This window comes from Hyperoodon ampullatus, assembly GCF_949752795.1.
Source record: "Hyperoodon ampullatus genome assembly, chromosome: 8".
NCBI classification, from domain to species: Eukaryota; Metazoa; Chordata; class Mammalia; order Artiodactyla; family Ziphiidae; genus Hyperoodon; species Hyperoodon ampullatus.
Genome location: NC_136921.1, coordinates 58035528 through 58054160, shown reverse-complemented (window position 1 = coordinate 58054160; position 18633 = coordinate 58035528). Strand labels below are relative to the sequence as shown.

General features: G+C 34.9%; 1 protein-coding gene across 1 annotated transcript in view; it reads left to right on the top strand.

Annotated features, from left to right (window-relative positions):
• Nucleotides 1-18633, top strand: part of LRP1B (LDL receptor related protein 1B) — a gene marked incomplete at both ends in the record, with an annotated part of 1860945 nt that overhangs the window by 1813558 nt on the left and 28754 nt on the right. Inside the window, 2 exons of the mRNA XM_079710778.1 lie at nucleotides 7841-8015; nucleotides 12124-12228. Of these exons, the coding sequence (XP_079566904.1) occupies nucleotides 7841-8015; nucleotides 12124-12228 (280 nt within the window). The remainder of the gene's footprint in view (nucleotides 1-7840; nucleotides 8016-12123; nucleotides 12229-18633) is intronic.

Sequence of the window (18633 nt, the reverse complement as noted above, 5' to 3'; positions counted from 1 at the left end):
TTACCCTACACAGGTTATAACAATTTTTATATTGTGAATATAAAGTGTTATTATATAATTTCATGGTAATCTCTACTTTCTTAGCACAAATTAATTGCACTTCATTATTGCTCATTCTTATCATATACAGAAATCTCAATTATTATGCCATTCAGGTCAGTAAAATGCTCAAAACTTATGAGCTGGAATGTTCCAAAGGAAGGAAGGTTTTGTTGGTAGTAATACATGTAAGCTCTTGCCACAGTGGACATTATTCAGATCAGTTTTAATTGCTTTTTTCTTCTTGTTTTACCCTTTTAATTGGCTTGTCAGCTCTCTAGAGCTGGTGTCCTGTCTTGTATTTCTGAACTCTTCTCACAGCTCCCAGTATACAATTAGACACATGCATGTCCTCAGCAAATAATTACACATCCACCACTTCCATTTTATCATCATGGTGTTTAAAATTAGATCAACTATATTGTTCCACCTGCTTTTCTTTCCATAAATTCCAGACTGTTGCTGTTGAACACTTACTGGCCAATCTGACAGGCCTGTTTTATCTTCAGCCTTCAATCGTCAATTCCTTCCCTATTTCATCCTCTCTACCAAAATGTCTCCTGTCACCTGCATTTTCTTCTAACCTTTCTTCTTTTAGTCTACCGCATTTTTTTTAACTTTCTCTCAGTTCCAATAATTATTAAGCTAAATTTAAAATTTGGGGGGGAAAAGATGATTGCGTTGGGGAAAGTGTGTGTATGTGTGTGTGTCTGTGTGTCGGAAAATAGAAGATGATCCCTTTGTGGTACACCTTGGTGTTAACCAACCACCAACATTCCTAACTCTTTTATTCTTTGGGAGGAATTAAGTTTTTTATTTAGATTTGTCTACCGCTTCATAATCAGTAACATTTCACTTAGTCAAAACTGAAATATGAAAAAAAGCAGAAGGTTATGAAGCTTCTGCAAAGGTAATTTCACATAAATAATTGATAGAGTGATAAATGAGTCATTATTAAAAATACCAATATATTTTAGTTAAGAACATGCATATCTATCTTATAGAAAGATTACTTTCAAATGGTTTTAAAGCATTTTTTATGCTTAAAGTGGTAAGCTGTGTAGGATAACTATTTTCAGTGCTCTAGGATAAAAAAATTGTTCTTCCAGTAGGGTTAGACTTCTCTCTGTTTCTGAGCTTATCAAGGAAGACTCCTTAGAACCAAAGTGAATAATTGCATACCATAGGAGCCTTCTCATATAATATTCTTCTTCATACTTTGCTAAATTTCTGCTGAATTGGGAAGTTCTAATGAAGTATTCCTTTTATTAAATAAATAACTGAAGAGATAGTTAGAATTTAAATATGAGTATATAGTAATTATTTGAGAGTGTATAGAGAGGGGACACTGATAAAAATACAGCATATATTTATACAAGTTTTACATAGATGCTTGTAATTCAAAGTGGATTATAGCTGAAAAGAGAGTGAGAGAGAAATTAGGTAGCATTCCTTTGACTTACTATACATCCCTGTCATGATATTGAGACAATTGCAGAGAACATGAACTCTGGTTGAGTAAATCAATTTGTAAATAGTACCATCAGGTGTTTCAAACTTTTTCCTGGACTTGCATATAGTATGTGACATGATTAAACTTGAAATATCAGAGAGCTTTTGAAGGAGTTATTTCAATTTACAAATATCCAGTGCTTATGTGATAGATTAAATACGAGATGCTGAAGTCCCCTATCAAGTAAGATCTACTTTCTCCTGTGTTCAGGAATCTTGGAGTTGGAATTGAATAAATAGGGAAGGCTTTAAGAGGAGAAAGAAAGAAGGAAAGAAAGAGATAGGGAGGGAGGGAGGGAATATATATTAAAAGTGTTGGGCCCAAGGATCCTAACAGTGATGCAGAAAACAATCCAGCCAGACATATAATTCAGCATCCTCTACATGTTCCACATCTTAAGCCTAACAGTGGGAGATAGTCAGAAAATTTTCATAGGTAGACATTGGGAAGCCACTCTGGCAGGGCTGGAGTATAGTGAGCAGCTCTCTGTCCCTAAGCTTCAATTTAGCATAGAGTGCTAAACCTGTAAACTGGGAAAAATGAAATGTCTTCCACTTGAATATCTGTAGAGAAAGGGTTCTGAGCCTAAAATTATTTCAGCCTTTTTTAGAGGGAAAACATGGCATGGCTTAACAGCATGCAATTTAGAATTATTTATTAAACTGTATATTCTAACATCTGTTTACTTCACAATTTTATATTAGCAAACATTTCTTTACATTCTTTAGGTTCCATTTTTAGGCCATGAGACCAGTCAACTGCAATTGAATAATGTGCATCTGACATGATTCAAAAAATATTAAAAACATTAAAGGGTGGAGGATTTCCTTTTTTTTTTAAACATCTTTATTGGAGCATAATTGCTTTACAATGGTGTGTTAGTTTCTGCTTTATAACAAAGTGAAGCAGCTATACATATACATATATCCCCATATCTCCTCCCTCTTGCGTCTCCCTCCGAGCCTCCCTATCCCACCCCTTTAGGTGGTCACAAAGCACCGAGCTGATCTCCCTGTGCTATGTGGCTGCTTCCCACTAGCTATCTATTTTACATTTGGTTGTGTATATATGTCCATGCCATTCTCTCACTTTGTCCCAGCTTACTCTTCCCCCTTCTTGTGTCACGTCCAATCTCTACGTCTGCATCTTTATTCCTGTCCTGCCCCTAGGTTCTTCAGAACCTTTTTTTTTTTTTTTAGATTCCATATATATGTTTTAGCATACAGTATTTGTTTTTCTCCTTCTGACTTCACTCTGTATGACAGACTCTAGGTTCACTACAAATAACTCAATTCCATTTCTTTTTATGGCTGAGTAATATTCCATTGTATATATGTGCTGCATCTTCTTTATCCATTCATCTGTCAATGGACACTTAGTTGCTTCCATGTCCTGGCTATTGTAAATAGAGCTGCAATGAACATTGTTGTACATGACTCTTATTGAATTATGGTTTTCTCAGGGTATATGCCCAGTAGTGGGATTGATGGGTTGTATGGTAGTTCTATTTTCAGTTTTTTAAGGAACTTCCATACTGTTCTCCATAGTGGCTGTATCAATTTACATTCCCACCAACAATGCAAGGGGGTTCTCTTTTCTTCACACCCTCTCCAGCATTTATTGTTTGTAGATTTTTTTGATGATGGCCATTCTGACTGGTGTGAGGTGATACCTCATTGTAGTTTTGATTTGCATTTCTCTAATGATAGTGATGTTGAGCATCCTTTCATATGTTTGTTGGCAATCTGTATTTGCAGATGACATGATACTATACATAGAGATCCTAAAGATGCTACCAGAAAACTACTACAGCTAATCAATGAATTTGGTAAAGTAGCAGGATACAAAATTAATGCACAGAAATCTCTCGCATTCCTATACACTAATGATGAAAAATCTGAAAGAGAAATTAAGGAAGCACTCCCATTTACCATTGCAACAAAAAGAATAAAATACCTAAGCATAAACCTACCTAAGGAGACAAAAGACCTATATGCAGAAAACTGTAAGACACTGATGAAAGAAATTAAAGATGATACAAACAGAGGGAGAGATATACCATGTTCCTGGATTGGAAGAATCAACATGGTAAAAATGACTATACTACCCAAAGCAATCTACAGATTCAATGCAATCCTATCAAACTACCAATGGCATTTTTCACAGAACTAGAACAAAAAATTTCACAATTTTTTTGTTTGTTTTTTTAAAATTTGTTTATTTTATTTATATTTATTTTTGGCTGCATTGGGTCTTCACTGCTGCACGCGGGCTTTCTCTAGTTGCGGCGAGCGGGGACTACTCTTCATTGTGGCACACAGGCTTCTCATTGCAGTAGCTTCTCTTGGTGCAGAGCACGGGTTCTAGGCACACAGGCTTCAGTAGTTGTGGCTCGTGGGCTCAGTAGTTGTGGTGCATGGGCTTCACAATTTTTATGGAAACACGAAGACCCCGGATAGCCAAAGCAATCTTTAGAAAGAAAAATGGAGCTGGAGGGATCAGGCTCCCAGACTTCAGACTATACTACAAAACTACAGTAATCAAGACAGTATGGTACTGGTACAAAAACAGAAATATAGATCAATGGAACAGAATAGAAAGCCCAGATATAAACCCACGCACATATGCTCACCTTATTTTTGATAAAGGAGGCAAGAATATACAATGGGGAAAAGACACCCTCTTCAATAAGTGTTGCTGGGAAAACTGGACAGCTACATGTAAAAGAATGAAATTAGAACACTCCCTAGCCCCATACACAAAAATAAACTCAAAATGGATTAAAGACCTAAATTTAAGGCCAGACACTATAAAACTTTAGAGGAAAACATAGGAAGAACACTCTTTGACATACATCACATCAAGATGCTTTTTGACCCACCTCCTAGAGAAATGGAAATAAAAACAAAAATAAACAAATGGGACCTAATGACACTTAAAAGCTTTTGCACAGCAAAGGAAACCATAAACAAGATGAAAAGACAACCCTCAGAATGGGAGAAAATATTTGCCAATGAAGCAACTGACAAAGGATTGATCTCCAAAATTTACAAGCAGCTCATGCAGCTCAGTATCAAAACAAACAACCCAATCCATAAATGGACAGAAGACCTAAATAGACATTTCTCCAGAGAATTTCCTTTAAAGCATAAAAAGTGGACCATGAATTCCTTTAAAAAATATCATCTGTAAAGAGAAAAGCTATTAGCCTGTTTAGCAAATTAAGCAGAATTTATAAAATATTCTCATTGTAGTTTATATGCCATTAGATTAAAAAAATCTTTCTATGGAAAAATAATATACATAGAAATGTTTAAAATCACAGGTATACAGTTCAATAATTTATCCCCAGGTGTACATACTGGTGTAAACCAACATTCAGGTCAAGAATAAACATTATCATTACCTCAGATGCCCCCTGGTGTTCTTCATCACTATCCTTTTCCTTCTCCTCAAAAATAACTCATTTTTTGATCTTAAAACCCTAGATTAGTTTTGCCTTTTGAAGTTATATAAATTAAAAAGTAGTATATATATTTTTCTGTCCAGCATTTTTCTCTCAATATTATTTTTGTGAGATTCATCCATGTCGTGTATAACTGTAATGTCTTCATTTTTCATTTATCTCTTTACATATAAATATACATATAAATTTACATATAAATATATATATATGAACTACAGTTTATCCATTCTTCTTACAATGGGCATTTAGATTATTTTCTATTTTCGGCTATTTCTAAAAATATTGCTGTGCATATTATGTACATGTTTGTGTGCACATGTACATGCTTTTCTCTGGGATATACAGTATATTAAGAGTAAAAATGCTAGGTCATAAAGTGTGGGTATGTTCAAATTCAGTATATACTGTCAATTGTTTCCCAAATTGGTTGAACCAGTTTATATTCCCACTACTAGTGTATGAGAGTTTCTGCTATTTGTTGTCAATTTGGTATGTGTGCAATGGTATTTCTTTGAGCTATTAATTTGTATTTCCTTGATTACTAATGAGTTGTATATATTCTCACATCTTTATAATCTTAGTCTAAAACAGATTTAATTTATGCACCAAAACTAGTTATAATTAGTAAATTGTAGGTAAGTTTTTAACTTTGACCTTTAGCACCCTAGATAACTGCAAACTTCCTTGCTACAGTATGGTGTAGGGCAATCATCAACCCTCAGAATGTTAACCCAGTTTTTTCGAGTTTCTTAGGTCTTCTCAGTGATGTGATTATTTTTAAAAAGTGGTTCAAAATTTTAGGTTAAAAATTAAATTTTAATTAGGGTTCACAAATTAGTCAAGAAATAAGCTATTTTAGTCAAATCAAATCTATTTATGATTATGAGATAATGTAGTCCCTTTGCTAATCAGTAAATTGTTTTCCGATTTCTTACATTCCCTCGTTCCCAAATTCTATTTACTCAACCGGTCCCACGGGGATCACCTGGGCGTCGTTTATGATCTATAAATTGGAATCCAGGGGTGGTGGTGGATGAAAGGGAAAGACACTGGAATTTTTATTTGCAAATAAGTTACCTACATGATTCTGATGAATTATCCACTGTGGAAGAAACCTCATAATATGAAGATCTTGGACAGATAACATCAGCTGACTTCTATGTCCCATCAGAAAAATGAACCAGGACCAAAGAATGAAATTTAAAGCAATTAGAGACAATCATAAAAGAGCTCTCTGTCAATAAGTGGTATGTAGCAACCTGACGAAGGAAAATTTTTCTTTAGAGATTTCTGCATAGGAGATGGTACTAGATGATTATGTAGGCTGCTGCTAATACATTCTTCATAAATAAAAACAGAAGCTGTGATGTGTAAACTCTACCTGCCAAGCCTGGAACAACTACAGAAAGACATCATAATGGACAGATACTAACACTGACTTAATTTTTAGATCTCCACGTCTCTCACCTTTCGAAAGTGCTGCTTTCCTTACATACAGCCAAGACCCTTAGTAATAAGCTTCAGCGTGGAATTGCAACGAGGGCACTTGGCATAAAGCAACAGCAAGCAGAAGAATGCTTGAAATAAATTTCCATAAATATGAAGCAAGCCTGTCAGTAAATTTAATTTCTGTCTGATTTAATAAACAGCTAGATAGATACACAAACATGAAAATTATAAATTATGTTTTAATTTTTCTCACCTACCATAACTGTCTTATCGCAGGTTAAAGTTTATAAATTGTGATTTTTATCTCAGCTAATCTCATTTAACATTGCTTCATGGTTAGATAGCTAAAATGAAATTGCAGCTCCAAACACAAAGTCTGGGATCAATTTGACCAGTTCTTCTGCTTACGATTATTTGTACTATAAATATCAATATTTTGAATATGGTAAATTCGAATACATTGATATGTCAACAGACATATAAACTTGTTTTTCAAAAGACAGGCAGAATATCTAATTGCAAAGTCAATGTGGTTCTTATATTATTAAATGGTCTTTGTTTTATTTCTGACATTCAAGAGGTATAGAAATATTTGAGGAAGACTTCCTTGGTGGTTGAGAAAATTGTCTGTAGTGCTCAGTAGGAAACATCTTCCAAAGTAAAGGGCTCAGCTACAGGGAGGTTTTCCCTCTGACTGATGGGGAGGTTAGGTTCTCACCTAGGAGGGGGCAATAGTCTAGACTTCTCTTATCACTTTCTACCCATGATGGATCAGTTAGTCTTCCAGTCTACCTTTCTGTTAGGGTTCCATGAGAGGCACACCTCCTGTCTGCTTACCTGCCCAGGCATTTGGAAATACTGGGCCTGTTCTGGCTCATAGAGGGAGGCTTCTTTCCACCACACCAAAAGCTAGTGAAGAGATAGGATTCCCCTACTCACCACTCACTACACTGTTCTCTGGATGAAAAGAGATGTGAAGAGCGACAAAGATAAATGACATCTAAAGAAATCTTGAGCATTTCTGTTCACTTCAGAATAACAGTAATATTGCTCATTAGAAGGAAAGCTGAGGAAACTTGTGAATTTAAACTTTAAAACTCAGAACCAAAAGAGTCTGTCACTTAGTATTATATCAATATAACCCATCTCCTCTTAGAAAGATGAAATGATGCCTAACTCAGGCAAAAAGAGGAACCAATGACATTATTAAAGAATTCTGGTTACATCCAGTTACACGCTGCTTTTGTAAATTAATCTACCTATTCTCTGACCATTTTAAAATATTAAGTGAAAGGTAATATTTATTGTGACTCCAGAAAAATATCTTGAAATATTTCAAGAAATTTCATTTCTATGTTGTGCACTCTTTCTAGATGTGTGTCATCACTACTGTGTGAATTCTGAATCCTGTACCATTGAGGATGATGGAAGTGTGGAATGTGTCTGTCCAACACGCTACGAAGGACCAAAATGCGAGGTTGACAAATGTATAAGGTGCCATGGGGGACATTGCATTATAAATAAAGACAATGAAGATATATCTTGCAAGTAAGTAGACAGCTAGCTTACTTTATAAAAACATTTGAACCCAAAAGGACATAGCAATCCAGAAATAAACAGTGAGAACAATGTAAATTATTTTTATTCTAAAATTCAATATGGCAACCATTCCATTCTCTCTCTCTCTCTCTCTCTTTTCTTTTTTGGCTAGAGATAGAGTTCAATTCATTTTAATTAAACCTAAACATTAAAAACCTATTATGTACATCTGGGTAATATGAACATTTATCATGTAATGACATGGTCAGGTCATTGCCTATATAGAATATTCCTAATAGTAAGCAAGTAAAAGTGAAATGCAACATACCTTCAAAAAGCTATATGTAATACTTCTAAATTAGAATAGCTCAGGCTTTTAATTGTTTCATCATTATTATCAACAATGAGTGTTTGCCTTTCTGATTTTACAAAATGATCCTTTGGGGAAGAAGCAAAAGACCTATCTAATGGAAATAAAATTTAATCTTTTTATCTGACTTTGAAAATTATTGTACAAAATAAGTAGAAGGAATAATGTTTCCTAGGAAGCAACTACAACAAAAATGTCCAAGTTAGATTTTGATTACATTGCCTTTTGCTCTTTGGCTTTGAGATCAAGTGAATGGAAAACAGAACTTTGCAGCTAAAAAGTAATGCCATTCAGTTTCTAGCATGAAACAAATTTATGCCACTGGGGTTAGAGATCAATTCTCACTCTGAACTTCTTTTAACAGGTTTTTCAAAAAAGGGCTTATAAAGGGCTGGACTCTATCACTTGCCCTAGGAGTATAATAAACGAGCATATGCGATAGGAAAGCACGCCTTAAAGGGTTCACATCACAGCTTCCACCAAGACAGCTCTGCAAGGGTGCCAGCCCTGAGTTATGTTGCTCTGCCAAACAAGGCTCCATAAAATTTTATTACAGACAGCATCAACATTTTTTTCTTTTTTATTTACTCTCATTTTAGAATTACTCCATGTATGATTTGTGTTATCACTATAAATGACATTTACTCAAACCCTCAAATTGTGTCCTTTGAAAGTACATTATTTTTTAACTAAAGTAATTTAAAATATGACTAATTATAAAATATGTCTTTGATAAGTACATAAAAGCAAAATGCATTTTCATATAAACTACCAAAATCATGTTTGCTCATTAAGCTCATCAGTTCTTTGTGATGGAACTTTAGCATGACAGAACTTGATTTTAATTACTGAGCATACATCTTTCTTTATGTCCAGTGTACCATGTCAGGAATGCACTGTAGAATCTTCTTCACAGCCCCATCCCAGTCACACAGGGAATCATGGACCATCGTATAAGAAAGGCTATGAGCCATAGTTTGCAACCCAGTTTATTTTGGAGAAGCTCATGCAGAGACACACACCCTGTTTCCATCACACAGGGCAGTTCCGTGTGAGGAATGAAGGGCTGAACTCTTAGGACCCTCGGTACTGCCTCCTTTACAGAGAATACTGGCTTCACCAACCTAGAAACACTAGAACCTCATAGCCTGAGTAGGCTTTTGAAGGTCCAACATTATAGTTCTCGACTCTTAAAAGATCTTTCTGGAAAACTATATGTAAGAATGGATAAATAATAGTTGCTAGCAGTGAGTTGATAGTGGAAGTTTAAAGATAAGAGTATAATATTTGATTTATCAGATAGGCTATAATAACATATGAACATGATAGTACAAACAGGACTCTTTGGGTATTTTGAAACTTTTAGATAAGTTTGTTTTCATTTCTGTGATACTTTTCATCTTAGCATTAACTAAAGCTTGCAGCGATGTTGGGATTTCTATTTCATGGGTAAAGAACTGATACTAAAGCAAAATCACAACTGAGTTAAATATTTTTTTACTGAAATGAGAAAATTCAAGCTGCCTGTATACTTGCAATTCCAAAGAGTCATGTATTTCTAATGCACAGCCTATGAGCTGTCAACTACAGTAAAGAATAGATGCTCTGTCAATTATGAGTATAATCTTTGAAACAGATCTAATTGTGTATTTTTCTCTCTTCCTCAGTAAATACTGTTGAAGAAAGTCTTTCTCATAATTTTGAATAGCCTAAATAATACCATTGTTATGTCAAATTGTTATGAGAATTCTTTCTCTTTACTGGACAACTGCTAATTACAAAGTGTGTCTGCATGCACGCACATGTAACATTTCTAAGAAATGAAATTATGATGAAAACCTACATTAAAATATAAGTTGTGCTCTTTGATGTATTACAATGATTTGGATAACTTGTATTTCACATTTGAAATATCTACAAAGTTCTGTCTAAAGTTTAGGATTCAAACAAAAGCTTTAGAAGGAGAACAGGGCAACATCTCTTATAACTCTTGGAAGCAGAAGTTTAAAAGCAATCAATAATTATAATATTTTTCTCTTTTAAAAGATGATATTTGGTGTATAGTTATCTTTTTGTGGAAAATTCTTCAACGTATGATGAGCTAATTTTTCTCTTTGATGTTGTCCCTTTAATTGAACATGAAACTATAACTTTCTGCTCTTCGATTTTCAAGGAGGCTGGGCGAGGAGAGCAAGGAAAAGTCTCCCAGATCCATTTAACATATCAGACACCACTACCGTTAAATATGTACTTGACTCACTTTGCATCCATATTCGTATGGCTCTATAGATTCTAAAGAATGTGATATTCTTTGTTAAATCTTGGAAACTTTAAACCACTACCATCTTCCCCATGTTTAGTTCCACTTTCACGTGTCTCCATTTCATATCTGGTATGTAATTGACTCACTGCTTCTAAGAAATGTGATTTTTAAATCCAGGTTCTTAAAAAAAATCTTTAAATTAAACTTCTGAGAAAGTGTAAGCAGTTCAGTGCATTTCCAGCAGCCCTACCACCCACAAGAGGCCAAATAAATATGCACAGAATAAATAAACTATGGGATTGCTAACCAGTTATTTCAAATATCTAACCTATCACTGAGAATTACTCTTTGATGGATGGACTGCAATAGGTACCCACCATAAAGAGGAACAAAGTGATCGATCAATAACATTGCAGCTTGATTTCTTTATCAAGGTTATGTCCAGATTTATTGTGATACCATTGATTACTTCATAGCACTTAGTACTAACGTGATCTCATAATCAGAATATTGACATGATCCGTTGTAATTCTGATCTGGGCCAAGGCTTGTATGATTCTATTACCATACTTCTCATAGAAGAGTTTCCCTCAATAATTTGGAATGTCAATGTACTTTTCTCTGTTCCACCAACAATTTTCAATGTCCGATCTAATAGTATTTATTTATTCATTTATTTATTTAAAAATATAACATGGCAAGTAAGAAATTTCTGTAATTTTCCTCTTATCATTATGCTTGTTTTTCCCATGTAGCAATAGCCACAGTGCTTATTCTTATCCCAGACAGGTAATGTACTATAAATTAGAAGCATTTCCAAAAATTTTCCAAGAAAGCCTACCTCATTACTTTGTTGCCATATTGCATATTGTTCCTATAATATTACTGTTTATTTTTGCAATGAACTGTTACATTTTTTCCTTTAGAATAAAAAGAGTTTGACACTAATTATAGTACATATTCAGGGAGAAACAGCAGGGTAAAAGTGACTACAGAATAGTTCTATGCTTTCGTACAAAATGTGGAGTCTAAAACTCATAACAGTTCTTTGGACCAGACTTTCCAGTTTAGAAGGAATAGCTGAAGCATTTGCTTCCAGAGTATTTGATAATGTGGTTTATAAATAATAAAGATGTCACCAAACTCTGGTAATATGAAAAGGGAATAAGATACTGATGCTAATGTCTCCCTGAAGTGTAAGTGATAGACACTAGAGTATATTTTTTCACACCTATATCTAGCTATATTAAATTTTTATATTAAATGAATGGGTTGAAAATTTCCAAAAGAAAAATTTTATTTGTCATCATTCTATTAAAAAACATCTTTGCCTCCAGCAAGTCTCTCTTTCTGAAAACCTACTTTTAGCCAGCCTCTGCATTAGTCTTCTATGATGAATATTCTCATCTTTAGAGAATTTGTGTCAGCTCTCAACAATAATCACGCCAGAAACAATGAGGTTTTATTTTTCTTTGTTGCTGCAGCTGCACTAATGGAAAGATTGCCTCTAGCTGCCAGCTATGTGATGGCTACTGTTACAATGGTGGCACGTGCCAGCTGGACCCAGAGACAAATGTACCTGTGTGTCTGTGAGTATTTTATAACATTGTGGGCATTTTATGATAACAACTTTAGATGTACATGGAATCCCTGCTCTATTGTTCTCCTTTCTTGGTGTAACATATTTTAAATGAATGTTTCGTGGACATCTCTGATCAAGTATTGTTCCTCATTGGCTCATGTACTACAGAATCTCCTCCCTCATCAATTTGCTAGTGATTTCATATGGAAAAGCTCATTCACTTCTTAGCATCATACCCATTTCAAACATTCAGAGATCTTTGAACTTGGAAAGGCCAGTAAAAATTGTTCTAATTTAATTGACCTTATTTACAATAGATATGTGAAACCCAGACATAATCATATTTATAAATACTTTGGTACTTAGGGCCATTCTTTTCAAAGTATGTAAAGTATCTTTTCAAAAGTATAATACTATTTGATTTTTGTATCAGGTTTTGAGTGTTGTATTATGTAAACCTATTAAGCCCTTGTCTATTTTGAAATACATTACCTTGAATCTGGGTTTCTAAATGTTTGGAAAGTATTGTAGATTCTCTGCTCCTGAGAAAATCTGGAATTTAATATATTCCCTTTTCAAATACCTGATTGTCCATAATGGAAAGCTTGAAATAAGACCATTCAGCCTATATGATCTCTATTTTGAGTTTTCTTTTATCACTGCTTGACCAGAAGGATGATGCCCACATATGATCTACATCTGCTTCTGTTCCCCACCTTGTCAGAATAGCCTATGATGAGTGTGTATATAAGAAATAAGTGAGCATACCTGAGAAAAATTTTGTTCATATGTTACTATTTCTGTATGAAATGAATTTGAAAAAAAAAGTCAGATGCTTTATTTAGCTGTATTTTACTGAAATTCTGCAGATGCTCTGTTGGGTTTAAAAGTCAGCGCTGTGACCAGAAAGAGAACCCTTGTGATCACTACTGTCAGAATGAGGGGATTTGCACTTTAACTGCGTTTAATGAGCCGAGATGCAAGTAGGTTTAACCTTCCACTTACCGCTAAGCTTTGTGTGACATCATTTCAGGCCACAGTTCGTTGGTTTAAATCATGAACATCCACATGCTTTTCACAGTGTATACTTAATCTTGGGGCTCATCTGTGTCATACACACTTAACCTTTGCTTTGCTCGCCGACAAGTGTATGCACCACAGTTCTAGGTTGTCTAGAAATATAATGGAGGGAATGAAAAAGCTCGTGGAACTGTCTCATAAAAATACATTTGCTAGAACAGTGGCTTTTAATTAGAGGACAGAAGCAGGTGTTTTTAGACTTTATTACTATACTGGATACTATAATTGGAAGAGTGTATTTTATTTAATAACTGACTTTTCATTTCAAGTACTGATAAAACACATTATTTTGGCTCCCAAGGTTTCAGTGGAACTGTCTTACCTTAATCAGTAAGACTTCTTTACAGAAGAAATAGGTATATGCTAAAATATTCCAGAAACTTCATTTCAAATCATTCTTTCTTGATTCAATTTGTTCATAACAAATACATTCTTTTCCTCTGTGAAATCTCAGGGACCACCTTTGGGGTAGCTATCAACCTTCATAACAATGGAAGTTATTTTTGCATCTTGCACTTGAGCTTTAGAGATGGATCATATCTGACATCCTCCTTAATACTCCATGTCATAAACAGAAACCCTGATTGGCACCCAATAATAGCTCATGGTGGTGTCTCAGAGTATTTAGTAATGGTTTTAATGCACAATTATATTAAAATTCAGATATTTCATTTCCAAAACTCTACAGTTTTGTTCATAATGATCTATTTTGTTATTCAAGAAAATGTCATTCTTTACACAATGATTGTAAAAATATGGGAAGTGATTAAAATAATCACATAGGAAAAACTTGATATTCTTTCTTTTTTTCTAAAAGATATTTGAATATGTTAAACCAATGTTCCTACATAAAATAATCCAGAAATACTCCTTTAAATATCAGTTTATAAAGTGTATATAAACTGACCTGTTAAGAAATTGATTCACTTCTTAGTTCATACTCAGGTTTAGTGCCTTATGCAGCTGAAGACAGAGAGGGGACCCTTCTTTAGTCTTACCTCTGCCTTGCCTCCAACCTAAATTCCTCCAGTCATTCAGCAAATATTTATAAGACCCTGAAAGAGTGCTAAATGCTAGACAAGTGAAGATGAATGAAATTTAACCCAAACGTCAAGGAGCTCACGAATTAGTGGGTTTAGAAATTCATAAGCAACTAATTAACCTGTATTAATTCAGGTGTGAACACACGAAAAAAGAGAGGGCAGTGGAGTTTTAACAGGGCAGGTGATTTGTTTAGAATGGGAGATAGGAATACACGGAAGACTTTACAGAAAAGGCAACCTCGTGTTGTCCATGTAGTTCAGGTAGTTCAGTGACGTCAGGAAGAACATTTTGAAAAGAAAGAATAACATAAGCAGAGACACGGATGTGAGACTTAGTGGCCTCTCTGGGGAACTATGAGTGGTTTAATACAGCTAGAATGATGGGTGACTGGAGAGTTGGGGAGGGGGGCGAGGAGTTAAAACTGGGAAGATAAATTGGAACCCGATTTATGCCAAAGTTAGGGGATTCCATAGGATCCTGAAAAGAATGTGTAGCCAAAGTGATTTGAGGCAGAGCTGAAGGAGTTTGCTTTCGAAGGTGACACTTAGTGGCATGTGGAAGAAAGTCCTGGAGATCAGCTGCAGGGATCCCACACCAAAAGGTCTGGCAGCACTTCAGGTGAAAAATGATGGATTCATGGTTAGTTCAGTGTTAGTAAGGTCAGGGTGATCCTTGGCCAAACTTTGATCTAGGTACTTACGTTATCTCATTTTTAGGACCCTGGTAATGCCTGCTGTGGGGCCCAGTCTCTGTATTTCTTGTCCCTTTCTCACAATTCCCAGGCAAAGTATACATGACATTTCAGCACCACCCCCCTCCATAATAGGTCTCAGGAACATGACCTGTCTATAGAATGCCCTTGTGTCACCAGAATGAATATTTCTTGTGGGCATAACAGTCCACAGTAATGTTCTGTTCCACTTTTCACTGTTACCATGTATCATCAGAGGCACCTGACCTTGTAAGGTATAATCAGCCTCGGATTAAAATCAGCCGGGAAAAATACATTAATCGGAGAGGTTCAGAGCAAACACCTTTTACTTTTGTGTATCTTTATTTCTATCCGCTTTGGGCTTAACGGAAATTTTGTCTGTGCTTTGGTTTTCTACACCCTAAAATTTATTCTGATGGCAGGAGTAATGCTTACTGAATTCCTCAAATCATTTAAGCCATGAAAGAATCGTAGAAGAGATAATGATATTCTGTTATTCACTCATTAATTCATTCATCAAATATGTATTGATAACCTATGATGAGTGAGGCCCTGTATATATTCAGAAGAATTAATAACAGCTAAAACTGATTTAGCAAATACCTGTTTGATTCTAAAGTCCTTGCCCTGGTTATAACTCTTATTCCATACTGCTTTCTTTGTGCTGACTAACTCCAATAAGGTTTTTACTTTTAAAGAGCTTAAGATTCATTTTGGGTAGATGAATGGATTTTAAAAAGTTAAAATACCATTTGATAATTGCTATACTGAAATATTACCAAACTGTTGTGGGAAAACAACTGAATAGAGATCAGTTAATGATTATTAGTGGGAGAGAGAAAGGTTTTACAGATGAAGTGATATTTTAACAGTGTTTTGAAAAAAAAGTTTAGTTATTTTACAGAGGGAAATGGCTGAATACCTTTCTTGAAAGAGGAATAGCACAGTGAGAGAATAGGTCTGAAAGTAGAAGATGAACGTTGTTGAGAATAGAACACAGGCTATGTGATATAATGGGGGGGTGGGGGGAGATTAAAGAGATGTGTTGGGGCCAGTTTGTGAGGTACATTTTATGCATGACACAAGAGTGGGTTTATAGAAAGAAGATTGGAGAATTAAGGATGGAATTCTAGGAGACACCAATGTTTAATACTGTATTTTGGAAGAATCAACAAAAAAATAAGAAGAAATAGAATTTGGAGGGGACTTGTCAAGGCGTAGTTTCCTCCAAGTCAAAGGAGTAGAGCATGTCCGAGAATATCAACTCCAGATAGTTCAAAGAGGATAAGAATTCTAAGTGGTTTATTGAATTTTGCAATTAGGTGGCCATTATGAGAGATGTTTTGAAAGTGCTGCATGACAGCAACCAGATTATAGTTGGAAAAGTGAAAGGTAAGAAAGTAGAGAAGACTTTAGATTCCTTTCTGACTGTTTGGCTGTGGATTAAATGAAGGAAGAACAATTGTAACTTCAAGGGGAAGTGGGATCTAAGGGAAAATATTTTTACAATAAGAAAGACATAAGTTTCAAGAGGATCATTCTTTCACTATTTATTAAGGGCCCATTGTTAAGTAACTATGAAGGATAGATGGTTCAGACATAGATATTATGCTCATGTTTCTTAGAGTTAAAACTTCCAGAATATGGAAAATTTCCTAGTTTTACATAGGATACTTATAATTCATTTGGTACTAAAATGTAAATAAATAAAAATAAATTTAGTATGAAGTGTCTATGATCATGTAGAATACAAAAATTGTCCAGCTAAGAGAATATTAAGCCCTCAGGATCTCTTTCTAGTGGTTGATTCTCCTCGTAAGTGGAAATTTTTGGAAACACCGATTTTAGCTTCAGATGTCAATTGGTAGTGGTCATGTATCTTTGATGAAAAGCTAGTATGCACTATTTCATCTAAGCGCCTTTACAGGAAACAAAAATTGCTTTAAGAAGTAAGATATAGTACTTGCTTTAGCTTTGTTGGTACTACGTTTTTCTTTTTTTCATAGAGTAAAAAACTATTGAATTGTGCAGAACTTACACACATTTGGAAAGTCTACAAAGTATTCAGATCTATGAGGTTGACAGTTTTTTCCACATAGAAATTTTATTACCTTATCTTTCAATTTAAGGAATAGATTTGTTCTTTGAAAGCCTTCACTTTTGTCTCTTGATAGCCCTTTTCACTTATTACTATGTGCGGAAGAAAAGAAAGCTCCAAAGAAAAGCCGAGAAAAAATGAAAATCTAAAGGCTTTTTTATGTTTATTTGGAGAGAGTTTTGACATTTATTAAAGAAGGTATATTGAACAATGTTAAAGCCAAACTTTAAAATATTAATATGTGTTATTTTGACAATGTTCGTATTGTTAAACAACTTTTGTTGTGAGATATAGAAATGATTAATCCTGTGAACTCAATAACAACTTAACTATGTCTTCCTACTTCTAAAATTTCTCCCTAACATAAGACTTTCATTTATATTGAATTTGTTTTTTTTAGAAACATAGACCAACCTCCACAGTATTATCTCCCAGCAACACCCACAGCACATTTCACCCTCCAGTAGTAAAGAAATGCTTGTAGCTACACTACTTCTCCTACCACTGTGGACACAGGCATATACACAGCCTCACTACATAGCTATGGGACAATTCCACACCTAGATGTTTTTGATTAAATAGCTCACTGGACCCAAATGTCTCTCCTGCCTTTTTCCACTTTACTCTTATTATCCCACTAGTCTCAACACAGGATTATCTCTTTGTATATAGCACGTGGCAAGTGAATAGTAAATATTAATTGACTTGGACTTAACTGAAGTTTTTTAAAAGAGAAGAATCAAATATTCAGGGTTCTCCAGATAAAAAGAAGCAATAGGATATATACCATATGTATCATATATTATATATATTATATATATAAATGGGGAGAGAGAGAGACATTTATTATAGGAATTGACTCACCCAATTATGGAGGTCAAGAAATCCCAGGATCTACTGTCTGCAAGCTGGAGAACAGGGAAAGCTGGTGGTGTAATTCAGTGCATATCTAAAGACCTGAGAACCTGGGAAATGATGGTGTACGTCACAGTCTAAGTTCAAAGAACTAAAAACCAGGAGCATTAATGTTCAAGGGCAAGAGATGATGGATGTCCGAGCTCAAGCAGAGAGAGCAAATGTGCCCTTCCTCTGCCTTTTTGTTCTATTCAGACCCTCAGCAGATTGGATGATGCCCACCCTCACTGTTGAGAGTGGTCTTCTTTACTCAGTCTAATTCAAACACTTATTTCTTCCCAGAGACACCCTCATAGACACACCCAGAAATAATGTTTTGCCAGCTATCTGGGCACCCCTTAGGCCAGTCAAGTTGACATAAAATTAACTTATACACACAAGTGATACATCTATATGTGTGTATGTGAATTTTGCTTTTTTGTCAGTATTTTGAGATGAATTGTGTTCAAAATTCATATGTTGAAGCCCTATCTCCCAATACCTCAGAATGGGACTGTATTTGGAGATAGGGTCTTTAAAGAGATGAATAAGTTTAAAATGGGGATCATTAGGGTGGGCCCCAA